This window comes from Bison bison, unplaced genomic scaffold (genome assembly GCF_000754665.1).
Source record: "Bison bison bison isolate TAMUID 2011002044 unplaced genomic scaffold, Bison_UMD1.0 scf7180017864451, whole genome shotgun sequence".
NCBI lineage: Eukaryota > Metazoa > Chordata > Mammalia > Artiodactyla > Bovidae > Bison > Bison bison.
Genome location: NW_011495013.1, coordinates 2,274,979 through 2,288,966, shown reverse-complemented (window position 1 = coordinate 2,288,966; position 13,988 = coordinate 2,274,979). Strand labels below are relative to the sequence as shown.

At 40.5% G+C, this 13,988-nt stretch overlaps 1 protein-coding gene across 1 annotated transcript in view; it reads left to right on the top strand.

Moving 5' to 3' along the window:
* The window catches only part of ATP8A1 (ATPase, aminophospholipid transporter (APLT), class I, type 8A, member 1), a 208,377-nt gene that overhangs the window by 168,886 nt on the left and 25,503 nt on the right, over window positions 1–13,988 (top strand). The window contains exons 33-34 of the mRNA XM_010858921.1: window positions 168–224; window positions 1,105–1,212. Coding sequence (XP_010857223.1) covers window positions 168–224; window positions 1,105–1,212 — 165 coding nt within the window. The remainder of the gene's footprint in view (window positions 1–167; window positions 225–1,104; window positions 1,213–13,988) is intronic.

Sequence of the window (13,988 nt, the reverse complement as noted above, 5' to 3'; positions counted from 1 at the left end):
GCTGCGCGTGGCAGTTCCAGCTGGCCACAGTCGTAATGTTCAGCCCTCAGCTAACTCACTCATTTCTTTGCTGGTTCGACGTACAAGTCCAGCTGTGAATAGTCTACCAGCCCATCTTATGAACTATCATATTTGTGAAGTAAAATAACGTCTCCCTTCTGTTCTAGTTTGTGGTGATAACTGTGTGCTTGAAAGCTGGATTGGAGACATCATATTGGACCTGGGTAAGAGGATCTTTAGTCACAACCAAGGATATCACATTTATTCATGCATTATCATTAATATTCATTGTTTTTCGTTATAACTTGATGTGTCTCTTTACTCCAGTTCCACAAGTGGTTCTATGGGGGTTCGGGACTGGAGGGAGGAAAACGGGGGACTCTAGTTTGAAAACATTGAGTAAAAAATAAGTGTATGTATCACAAGACTTCTCAGAGCCCTTAATATATGGTTGTACATTGTAAATACGCCTGAAAGTGGGAGGCCTTCAAACCTATTGATAGGAATCTTTTCACGGTAGAGTATGTCACAAGACATGCTCATTGGAAAACCCATTGGAAAACGATTCTGAAGACCATTAATATTAGTGAAAGATTTGTCCTCAGACACTTGCAGATCTCCAGCCTGAATAAAAGAAGTTCCATTTTAGATACATTAGTGTTGAAGTACATTCACATCCAGGTAAAGAGACACAGTAAACAGAAAGATGTTCAAGGGAAAGGTGGGCGCAAGAAATTTGGATTTGACAGTCCTTAGCACAGAGATTAGTATTCGCACAAGTGTCTTAGCATCTTTCAGTCAGAGCATACAGACAAAAACTAGGGAGGCTTAAAGATGGTAGCAGATAAAACTGATAAGAGTGAAAGGTGAGACCCACCAAAGGAGGTGGGAAAGGAACATACCGCAGGTAGTATATCATCATAGAGGAGATGTATTTCATGCAAGATCCAGTTAAAACACGCAAATATTTAGGTAATAAGTGCCATAGGTAACATTTATGGATACAGTAAAATAATAATAATAAGGAAATTTGTGAAAGCTTCACCAGTGTGTGAGTCCTCTGTCCACCTGCAAGTCTCTGACACAGATTCCCTCCCTCCACAGTTCAGCCACATAGCCATCTGGGGCAGCATCGCACTCTGGGTGGTGTTTTTTGGAATCTACTCATCTCTGTGGCCTGCTGTTCCGATGGCCCCTGATATGTCAGGAGAGGTAATGTATCCTAATAACAGATAATCTGGCAAACCATAAGAATTGGCATTCATTAATGAGCCTTAATTGCTTGGCTTGGGTTTATATTAAAACAGTATTCACCAATTTAAAAAGCTATTTTTAAACTCCACAGTTGTGAGTGATAAAAATTGAGAGAATATTTTAAACTTGGGCATTTTACTTAAATCTGACTTACCCTTTCATAAGTATTGCTGGGATAATAAAATATGGTTGTCAGGAGCTTGAATCCTGTTAAGACTATCTATACAGAAGATGCCATTTTAAAATTAGACCATCAATCCACACATACTTTTTGAATAAGAGATTTAGGGAAATGGTGAGTTTATGTCTTGGGACAGTCTGTCTTTTCTTCTGTTATCTTTCATTCTAAAGAAAAAGGCTACTGTCCTGTATTAAATGCACTTTTAGAGTTGTCTTAATGACATCAGTTTGGTTTTCATTTTGAAAGAGTTAGGCTATCTGACATTTTAGCCTTATCATGGTCCACTTTCAATTCCATCTGTCACTTTCTCGTTATACTGGTAGGAATTGAGTTATTAGGTGTTCGTGGGGGAGTGTCATAAGATCTCCTTTCGTACAGAAGGGATTCCAGCAGTAGGAGAGTGTATTATTTCAATTGCAGGAAATTTGACATAAAATGTATAAAAGAAAATGTGGAAAACATTTCAGGATTTCCTGTGACCTCACAGTAACTTGCAAATCGAGGTAACGTGAGCTCCGTTACAGCACATTGTTTTCCCGCAGTCACAGGAAACCTTTCCAGGGGTTTCTATTATTTGTTTCCCTAAGTACTGCCTGAGTACCTTTCACTTTTGACAGTCTGGTTTATAGATCATTTTCATGAAATTTTATCTGACAGCATCCTGCTTTTTATAAATTAGCAGAATGCAGACACATTAAAAAAATTTGTGGCTAAATTTATTAGAGAGAGGCATTATATACTATTACAGCAAAACCAGACGTATCGAGGAGTATGTACTTCCTTCCACCAAAGGGAAGGCTCCTTCTGAAACATGGACTGTGAACTCAAGAAAATTTACAGCATGTATTTTAAGGACAACAGAAAGAAAGCTGTGAATCCGTCTCCTTGCCTTGATTTGCGTCCTTTTTTCTTGAAGGAATAAAATCAAAGATTGTATATGTCCACTTACGCCACCTGGAAATTCCAATCCTACTGTTTTTATTTGATGTGCACTGTCTGATTGGACCTGCTTTTCCCCAAGGTCGATTCTAACTTAATACCTTTTTCATTAGACCTCATTTTGCCTCATGTCTGAATGTTTTATTTTCAAAATGAATGACACAAAAGATTTTGAAATCGAGATAGTTTGAGCAGCTGTAGCCAATCGCTTTGAAGACAAGAACAGAGTTTTTGACCACCTACTTCTAGGACAAGTGTGAAGTTTGACTGGCTTTTAGCCAACCAAATATAATTCTACCCTTGCCTATAGAATTCCTGGTATTACCCAAACACAAAACTTAATAATGTCTCTTGACATTTGCGGTGATGCTGTGTTTAATTCAAAGTGAAATGAATGTCAGTACCCCATCACATTTCTGTTCACTTCATATACAGTGGGAAGTGCTAACAGGGCTTCTTTTTCTTGTTTTATTGCTACTAATACTTTGAATATAATGTTTAAATAGCTAATGCCCCATGGAAAATAGAAAGAATGGATTAATTCAGCTGTTGGCTTGGCTAACTTGTCCAAGATGTAAATTTGTTTAATGTATTTAAAGGAAAGAGTAATACTTTAAAATTATGTAGTACTTGGTGCTTGCAGAATGTCTTGGTGTGCATATATGTGTAAATGAGCTTCACGGCCACTCCAGAAAAGGAAGATGACAAGAGCACCACTCACATTCTCTGGGAGAGAGAGTCTACGTTCACGGTTTCCTGGGCACCAGGGTTTTAGAACCCAAAATATTATAGCAATACTCTACTTTTGAATCTTTTTATTGTGCACAGTCGCTAATTCTATTACAATCCAGTTAATTTCAGAAAGTAATAACTACCCTTAGATTTGCATTTTTCATCGTAAAATTCTACATTTCAACCAAGAATGTAGCCAAATGCATATATGTGAAAAATTCATTTATGTGCCAGGAGTTATACTTGTGTGTATGTATATATATATATACACAGACATATATACACACACACACATATATCATTGGCCAACTATCTTGAGTAAAACTTACTTGTTCATCCTTCTAACTTTCACAGCAATATACTATTACAGTGTATATTACATATATTTTATTGTATATTGCAAGTAGCAATATAGTGTTCTAAATAACACGGGGATAAGTACAAATATTAGCGTTCCCTGACTTGACATGTTTTATGTAATCCATATAATGAAACACAACCCCAGGCATTTTCCAGAAAATAATAACGCTGTTCCAAAGGTTCCTGGTGTGCTATGAAGGTAACTTTCTGTCCCCACCAGCAACAGGGTCGTGAGTGTCTAATCCAAGGACCCTACCCCTAGAACTCCACATCTCTCCTGTTTTGATTTGGTGGCAGCTCCTCCCTAAAGTAAATAATTAAATACATGTGTATGTTTGGGTTGTCTAAAAGGCATAACAAGGCCATCCGGCATAGTAAAGCATTAATAGAGATGGTTAAGCAGACTAAAAACAGCAACCCCAGTCCCCCCCATCCTGGATCAGGTGGTATTTTGGAGGATGAGGTACTAGAGGTTTAAAAGGAATTGACACAATAGAGAAGTCCTTTAAAAAGACAGCTAAGTTGGACTGGAGAGCCTGGCTGTGGAGTCTCCAACTCGGCCACTCATGAGCTGTGTGACCCAGGGCTAGTTAAAAAATAAAATAAAATAAAAAATAAAAAGACAGCTAAGATCTGGGAAAAACAATGCTAAAAATGCATAAGGTCTATTGAATGCTTTGAGTGTTTTATATGCATTTATTCTATCGATTCAGCAGCTGTTTGTTGAGATTCTACTGTGGGTCAAGCACTGTGGATTCATTAGTGAATAAAATAAATAAAAATCCACGCCCTTCTCAATGTTTCTACTGGAAGGAGACAAAATAAGTGAAATATAGAGGGATATAAATGCTATAGAGAGAACACAGCAGGCAGGAGAAACAGAACCGTGACTCCCATTGTTACCCACACCCTGTGGCTTTCACTCCTGGTCCAGTCACAGGCTCTGGAGGTGCTTGAGAGAGGGTGTCCTGATCTGACTTGTGCTTTAGCACCAGGACTGTGACCACGGTGTTATGAACCACCTAGGAGATTGTTGCAAGAACCTAGGCCGAAAGTAACGGTGGTTTGGGCCAGGAGGGCGGTCATGGTGAAAGGGGTCAGAGTCTGAAGCTAATCTGAAGGTAGAGCCCGTAGGATTTGCTGACAGATTGGATGTGAGGAGTGAGAGGAAATGAAGCCGAGGGGGACGCCGTGGTGTTGGTTGTGACCATTAGAACATGCTTGTCCTCAACTCACCAAATCCTCCCAGCAAACTTATTACCGTGCTCGTTTTACAGATGAGAACACAGAGGCCTAGAGAAGTTAAGTAAGTGCCTCATCTGATAACCCAATCTGAAGTGACAGAGGACAGACTTAGCCGGTGGTCCACGGTCAGCTGCCCCGTGCTGCTCCTCTGATCGTGTTTATTCAGAGGAAATCTGAGGGGACTCTCCCTCGTTGCAGCTATTTCAAGGATCTGTGTGGATGAGATCTCTGTTTTCTGGTTCCTGACAGCAATGGCTCCTCCGTGCTTCTCTCCCTGTGGGCATGGCAGTGTCCTGGCCTTCCTCCGTCCACCCCCGGCATCCCAGCCGCTGAGCTCCACCTCCCCCTCACGTGTCTACTGCCCCTTCGTGTCTTCACTGATCTGCTCTGACATAAAGATGTCGAGTGCCCCATTAGTATTCAGTAAATGATTGCGAGGTGAAACTGCTTTTTTTCCATGCTTGTTTGTTTTGAACAAACACACGAGAAACAGTGGCGTGGAGGTGACAGAGAGACAGAGTTCGGCTCAGATAAGACCCTGGTGCTGACATCCAGAGGTTTTCCGGCAGCAGAACAGGATGCTGGCCTCTCTTACCCCAACCGCAGTCCCTGCCACTAGCGCTGCTCAGCAGAGCCATGCTCATCTGCGCTGTGCAGCTCCTTCCCGCTTCTGGGGTTCAGGTGCTCTGTGGACCTCTCTCCAGTGTTTTGTCTTCAGACAGACATCGTACATGTTGAAGGGCACAGATTATTCTGCTCTAATTAGTGCTAACTGGAGCACAGGGTGCAAATTTTAGACCACTTACAAGTATGGGTCTCAGGCTTCTACATTCAGCCTGGACACATACCATACACTGATCAGGGTTTTATAGTTGTTTCCAATCTGTGTTCTTGACGCGTCCTTTCAGCCATCTGGAGACAGAGCCATTTCTCTCACTGTGTTGAAAGAAAACCCTTGTTCACGAAGAAGGGAAGGGAAGAGAACTAGCATTTATGGTGCACCCTTTTATTCTCCAGGCACTGGTTTTGATCCCAGGCGTTCATTGTTTCATTTAAATCCATATCACAAAGCTATGGAGTAAGTAGAGCAATAGCAAGTCACCCAGAGAATTCATCCCAGGTTTTCCTCTCAAATCCCTTCGGTTGCTCTAACATCCTGAGGAACTAAAGACCTTCTCTTTAACACCCATTCCTGTTCCTTACTCTCAGATGGGGACTCTCTTTTCTCCTTGCAACCGTTTTCCTTGCATTCTGTTGACTTCCCTGATATATCTGCTATTTCCCAGGATACCCAGAGCCCTGATCAATTTCCCCCAGTTTGTCAGATACAAAAGCATTCCCATCTCTCTCTAAAAGTGCCTAGATTTTTAATTCTCCCCCCTCAACACCACCTAACTCCCTCAACACACTTCTAGAGACTGTGTCTCACTTTGTATCCCAACTTCTCATGTCCTCTTAGCAATATCAGCGTGTCTAATACCCACTCGTTAAATACATATATGTATAATATATATATAGAATTGAAAACCTAATCAACCCACATCATCAGAGAATGTACAGTTGCCACTCAGATGAGAGTAGGACCTCACTTACTGAGGGTCAGTCACTGTCACAAGTACTTCTCATATCTTCACTCGCTTAACCCTGAGAACATTTAACGCAACACTGTAAGGCAGTTTCTGTCACACATTTCACCGACACAGAGTGGTTAAATAATTTTCTCAAGGTCACACAGCCTGTAAATCATCTCTGAGCTGCCTTTGGAAAGCAGCCAGTCTTTCCCCTTTACCATTATACACACTGTTCTCTGTCCCTTTTACATTTTTCCTCTCGCCTTTTCACTTCTCTGCGTTTTTCTCCCAGCCGTTTGTATAAATGCCTTTTAATGTCAGTTCCCCAAAGTACTTACTTCCATCTGGTTGGTCAACTAAGCCATGCATTATCTGCATATAATATTTCCATCTTCAGCTGTGCTCAGCTGCCTGTATCACTAATCAGGCATCGTTACCTTCCTCCTTCCTTCAACACATTCTACATGCCTGAAATTACCAGAAATCCATCCCCTAGATATCTGAGCCTTTAGGCCAGACATGAGCCACTCCAGCCAGGGCCAGAGAGGACTCTTCTCAGTTGGTGGGCAGGGTGTTGCCATTTGGGAAACATTCCTTCCTATAGTTTTGTTTCCACTATAGGAATTCTACATCTCTGCCCATAATAAGATTCAAATGATAATGATTAACAAGCATTCCAGTACCACAAATATTGAAATATTTAGCTATTAAGAAGGAATTACGACATCACAGCAGGGGGAGAGTAGATTCCGCAAAGGTGGAGAATAAGACAATAAGAAATTATTTAGAAAAGGAAAAGAAAGAGAAAATAGCATGACAAGCTTGACTGCGACTTTAAATATGTCACTGTCTTCCCCTCCTCTCACAAATATGGTTGTGATTTAAGGGGAAGACTTTTTTTTTTTTTTTTCAGACCTGACTTGTATTTTTTCACACCAGTACAACAATTTATGGGGCAAGGTAGACTCTGGGGAGAAATGCTATGTTATATAAACACATGCTGGCCTGCTTTTTCTGACTTGTCTCAGTGATGTTACTGAGTATTTCTTGAAGTTTCAGAAGGAAATGTTTTAGGCACTCTGATTAGTACACCAGATTACAAAATAAAAAGCAAGTTCCATCAAGGATCATTTCATATCACGATGAATACCAGGAGGTTAGCAGTGGCAGAACTTTCCAGGCATCACCACCGCACAGACACACTGTACAGTCTTCCCAAGCGCCATCTGGTCCTGCTCTCCCTGGCCTGAGGGATCTATAAAACTACTGAAGGAAATTGAAGTTAAGGAACGAGCATGTGTTTTACAGAATTTCAGATCTCTTGATTGAGGTTTGTAAAGTCTCTCTAAAAAACAATAAAAATCTTTGTTGAACCCTTTACTGTCACCCCTGTAGGAAAGGTATTAATAAACCACATTAGTGATATGATTTTCCTAAATTGTGCTGTTGCCCATTTTACCAACACAGTGAGTTACTTTACATATGAGGAATTTCCTGGTTTCAAATAGTACTTATTCATCTCTCAGCTTTTAATTACCTAGATAGCATGTAATAATTTATAGGTCCTAAGACCTGCCCTGGTAGATAGGGTGGGGCAGTGTTTTGATATGAAGGAATTTCATCCAAGATTACTGGGTTTAGCCAAGTAGCCTGGGGAGAACAACTGCTCCAAACTCTATCAGATGTTCTTCAGTCAACCAACAGTTGGGATCCCATCCAATAAAACGTGCCATTGGTCGCAGTCCTCAGAGCCCTGACAGTGAATGAGACAGGCAGACTATCACAGATCTTAAAGAAGCTGGCCACATGGCCACTTCCAAGCCCATTTTGTAAAGAGAAGTCTTAAAGAAATGCTGGGAAGCAGAGACATCAATGTGACTAACGGCAAATCAGGACACGGGCACACACATGGGCATAGAGTGCTCTTTTGAGTCGCTGTGAGAGCTGGCATTGCTTTTTGTAAGCACAGCACCTTTTCCTACAATACGGAGCACACGTGTATTGAGCATCTAGGGTACATGTGTTGCTCTGTGTTAAGCAGTGGAGGATGCACAGGTGAACAGAATTGGTCAAGGTCCTTAAGGATTTTGTTTTTAATAATGGGATATGGATGTCATAAATATGAGGGATGATGCAGTGCACCCCAAGTGCCATGATAGGGAGCAAGGCATGAAAAGCTGAACAAAGCTGCTCTTAGTATGACAGAACTTTGGCTGTTTGTTTTCTAGAGTCAGTACATTCTTGCATTCATTCATTCCATAATTATGCATCAAGTATGTAGTTGGTTCTAGGCATGGTGTCTGCATAATGGATTAATTAGGCAAGATCCCCGTGAGTGTTCAGGTTGAGGGGACCTGGGAGTAAGAGGGGAAAAGTCACTAAATCAGTTAACAAATGGCTAAATGTTGAATGATTAAAGATGATTTCACAAGGTGATAGGAAGAAAACAGGGTGATATGATAAGGGACAGGATTGTAATGGCTGCTGCAAGAAGGTCTTTTGGAAGAAGGGACAATTAAATGATCCAGAGATAGCTTCAAGTGAAGAAGAGCATTCCAGGGCTGACAGAGCAACTCATGCCCAGACTCTGAGGCAGGACTGAGGCTAATGTGTTCAAAGACTGAAAAGTCCATGTCACTGGAGTTGAAAAAGTAGGAAAGAGCACTATGAAATGGAGACAGTGAGATGGGCAGAAAGTAGATCACCACTCCTGGCTTAGCCTCTAGCTCGTAAGTCAAGTACAGCTTGTTTTTTGAGTTGCATGCCAGGGAACAATCAGAAATGCTCATAAAAGAAACCATGAATGTCATGTGCCATCTGCTTCAATAAAGCTCATAATTGGACACAACTCTTGCCTTCTGTGATATGGTAAGAAACATTGTCAATGAGTTCAAAAGCTAGTTGGCTCCAAATTATCACTTAGCCCCCCTAGTGTGTATCATGCAAAGCAAGTTATTTTATGGCATACTTTTGATGTTAAAAAAAAGTAACTGGATTAAACAAGATAGAAACATTTCTCTCTCATATGAAAAAAAAAGGTCCAGTGGAGCCAGATAGTTCAGGACTGGTGTGGCAGCTGCACAGTCATCAAAGACCAGATTTCTTCTATCTTGCTGCATAGTGAACCTTAGTGTACTTCCTCATAGTCCATAATGGCTGCTTAAGCTCTAGCCATTTTATCAACATTCCAGCCAACATGAAAAAATTAACCCTTTCTCTTTGAAGTTCTTTCCTAGACATTGCCCACCATATTTCTACTTAGCTCTCATTAACCAAAGCTAGTCACATGGTCATATTTAGCTACAATAAGACAGCCAGAGGAATATAGTCTGAGCTGGAGGAAAAGATGATTCACGATTCAAGTGGTTGCACCTAAGAAAGTGAGCAGAGACATACTAGGAGGCAACTAGAAGTCTCTGCCGTGATAGTCAACAATGTTTCTACATAAGCCATATGTCAGTTTATGTCTTGCCATAGGTAAATCTTTTTTGAAGTTTTGAATTTTTAAAATATAATTTCCTAAAACAGATGGTAATTAGAAGATGAATGGAGATGTTAGTTAGATGGTGGTGATTTTGCAATATATAAATGTATCAAATCAACACATTGCACTCCTTAAACTTATATAAGGTTATATGTCAGTTATATCTCACTAAATTAGGAAAATAAATTTTTTAAAGAAAAACATTTCCTGCCATCTGCAATATAGGCCATATATGTTTCACAGATTGAGTTACTAGTAATCAAAGAATTGATGCTTTATGAGATGGTTTTTTGTTTTTTTATTTTTGCTTGTTTGAACTTTCCTTTATATTTTCATCTTTAAAATGAGAATAAAATAGTACCTATCTCATGGTATTGATTTTTTTACCTTTTTTTTGAGATGGCTTTTAAGCAGATAAAATATAGAGCTGTCACAGAATTATAAAAACTTGTAAGAATGATATAACAAGTAAACAAATTGACCACTGAGATACGGTACTTTATCTTAATATAACTTCTCCAGTAGCATCAGAATATTTTAAAATTGTATCTCTCATAGCCAAAAGAATATTTTGTTACTAATTTTGTCCTCATTTTTCTGGTACTTTTAAGTTTTTTAAATAGCACAGTGAAGAAGATTAAAATAAAACAAAGCAAAACAAATTCTGTTCTTAATTACTTTTACTGTTCCAGAAACTACACCCCTAGAAAAGTTTCAGAGCTGTGCAGTTTCTAATGCTCTTGATTGCTTTTTAAAAAGACTATTTTGCATGTTCATTTCTCAGTATTTATTGATACATAGTCAAATTTTCCTTTAAAAAAATAAAGTTGGCTTCTGATTGATCTGATTGATCCTGGTGGCTCAGATGGTAAAGAATCTCCCTGCAATGCAGGAGACCTGGGTTTAATCTCTGGGTTGGGAAGATCCCCTGGAGAAGGAAATGGCTACCCACTCTGTTATTCTTGCCTAGAGAATCCCCATAGACAGAGGAGGCTGGCAGGCAGTCCATGGGTGGCAGAGTATGACAGGACTGAGCGACTAAGCACAGCACAGCACATTGATACACAGTCAACTTTTACTTTAAAACAAAGTTAGCTTCTGATTGATCTAGGTCCCAAGTAGCTCTTCCTCCTTTTCCTCTGATAATCTTTTTTAATCATTTGTTTGCAGAGAGTGGAGATACAAAGGTTGTTTCTCGCACTATTCAGCTGGATTGAATATTGATTGAGTCCCACAGGGTGATCATGCCTTCTTCAGTTCTTCACCACCACCCAGGAATGTCCAAGGGGGAAAGAGCACAGAAACGCTGTGAACTGGCATCTCATTTGCATGTTTTCTCAGATTTTCTTTGCTTGGAACAATTTGCATATTTTCTAAAATTTTTGTTTGTTTGGGATAATCCAAGCGAAGGGCTTTCTTTGTCTCAGAGTAATCAAGAGCTTCTGGTAATAATTGCAAACATATTGAAGTTTATCCAAAACACCCTTCTCCTTAGTTATTTTCTGGGTGTTCTGCCCTGTCTATTTTTATGGAGAAAGTAATTCATCCTGTATAAGAGCCCAATTCAGCTCAGTGCAACTGAGATTTATGGAGCACCTCTGCATCAGGACCTATACTGGGTGTCAGTGGATCAAAAGTTGACAAAATAGAGTCCCTCTTTGGAGCCTGAGTTGTGAGTAAACCAACAGATCAACAGAACATTAGAATGTAAGACACTAGTTATTATGAGGATGCACAAGGGCTGGCCCAGGAGAGGCCACTCTGCACACTATAGCTTGGAGACTTTAGAACAGTTTCTTGGAACTACTGTTCCCCACACTGTTCAGGAAGGCAAGAGAAAGAAGGACTTTCAAAGCAGTGTGTGTTAGTCATGTCCAACTCTGTGACCCCATGGACTATAGCCCACCAAGCGCCTCTGTCTATGGGATTCTCCAGGCAAGAATACCAGAGTGGGTAGCCATTCCGTTCTCCAGGAGATCTTCCCAACCCTGGAATCAAACCCGGGTCTCCTGCATTGCAAGCAGATTCTTTAGCACCTGAGCAAACAAGGAAACCCTTCGAAGTAGAGAGCAGCCCAAGCAAAGAGGGAGGTTGGAGTTGCTGAGGGAGGGGATGGTTGGAGCTAGAACTGAAAAGTTTAGCAAGGACTAGGTCACAGAAAATTACCCAGTTATCATTTACATCATTTCTTTGAACCATGGCAGATTGCTTTTCTTTATGAAATACATAGTATTCCAGAAAGTACCGAGGCGATAGAGTACAAATTGGGTCATATAAATGCTAGTAATAAGCCAGTGAGTGATTAAAAAATTTTGTATTTTGGCATGAATATCTATCACATAATTGAAATTTTGTAAGAATGCTATTGTACTAAAATAAGACATCAAAGACCTATCTCAGTGATAACCACTAGAACATAGAACTTGGCATGTGCATTCCTCTGTCTTCAGGTTTTATCAGAGGGAAGTTTCAAGCCTCACTACCCAACATGAGCAAACGCTGAAAACCTTCCATGGAAGTTCATCTCTTCAAGCCAAAGCCCACATGAGCTTGAGATTTGTCTCTGATTAACGTGCAGAGTGATGAACTCACCATTTAGTGTTGACCCAGTGAGGCTTGTTATGTACCTCTGAGTTCAACTCCGTGCCCAGGTACCATAACAGATTCAGACAGAAAGAGTTAAGTTTCAGAGACAGGCTCCCACAACTTGGAGACCTCTGTCACACCATGGTGTTTCCCAGGCCTTGGACACAAAGACACTTATTAAACATTTGCAAGTTTAAATTCAAGTAACACAGTATTACCTGAAAGCAGATTTTATTTTGATGAGCTCATATCAGGTTTTCATACATCAAGGGCAGTGTTGCCAGGAGAAGGCACAATTTTGATGCAGTAAAACCATTCTATTTATATGACATTGGTATTTTGCCATAAAAATACAGATGTTCAGTTCAGTTGCTCAGTCATGTCCAACTCTTCGTGACCCCATGGACTATAGAACACCAGGCTTCCCTGTCCATCACCAACTCTCAGAGCTTGCTCAAACTCATGTCCATTGAGTCAGTGATGCCATCCAACCATCTCATCCTCTGTTGTCCCCTTCTCCTCCTGCCTTCAATCTTTTCCAGCATCAGGGTCTTTTCCAATGAGTCAGCTCTTTGCATCAGGTGGCCAAAGTGTTGGACTTTCAGCTTCAACATCAGTCCTTCCAGTGAATATTCCGGACTTACTTCCTTTAGGTGGACTGGTTAGATCTCCTTGCAGTCCAAGGGACTCTCAAGAGTCTTCTCCAACACCACAGTTCAAAATCATCAATTCTTTGGTGCTCAGCTTTCTTTATAGTCCAACTCACATCCATACATGACTACTGGAAAAACCATAGCTTTGACTAGATGGACCTTTGTTGGCAAAGTAATGTCTCTGCTTTTTAACATGCTGCCTAGGTTGGTCATAGCTTTTCATCCAAGGAGCAGGTGTCTTTTTTTTTTTTTAATTTACACTATTGTATTGGTTTTGCCAAATATTGAAATGAATCAGCCACAGGTATACATATGTTCCCCATCCTGAACCCTCCTCCCTCCTCCCTCCCCATACCATCCTTCTGCGTCGTCCCAGTGTACCAGCCCCAAGCATCCAGTATCGTGCATCGAACCTGGACTGGCGACTCATTCAATATATGATATTATACGTATTTCAGTGCTATTCTCCCAAATCATCCCACCCTCTCCCTCTCCCACAGAGTCCAAAATACTGTCCTATACATCAGTGTCTCTTTTGCTGTCTTGTATACAGAGTTATTGTTACCATCTTTCTAAATTCCATATATATGCGTTAGTATACTGTATGGGAAAGACTAGGCATCTCTTCAAGAAAATCAGAGATACCAAAGGAATATTTCATGCAAAGACGGGCTCGATAAAGGACAGAAATGGTATGGACCTAACAGAAGCAGAAGATATTAAGAAGAGATGGCAAGAATACACAGAAGAACTGTACAGAAAAGATCTTCACGACCCAGATAATCACAATGGTGTGATCACTGACCTAGAGCCAGACATCCTGGAATGTGAAGTCAAGTGGGCCTTAGAAAGCATCACTACGAACAAAGCTAGTGGAGGTGATGGAATTCCAGTTGAGCTATTCCAAATCCTGAAAGATGATACTGTGAAAGTGCTGCACTCAATATGCCAGCAAATTTGGAAAACTCAGCAGTGGCCACAGG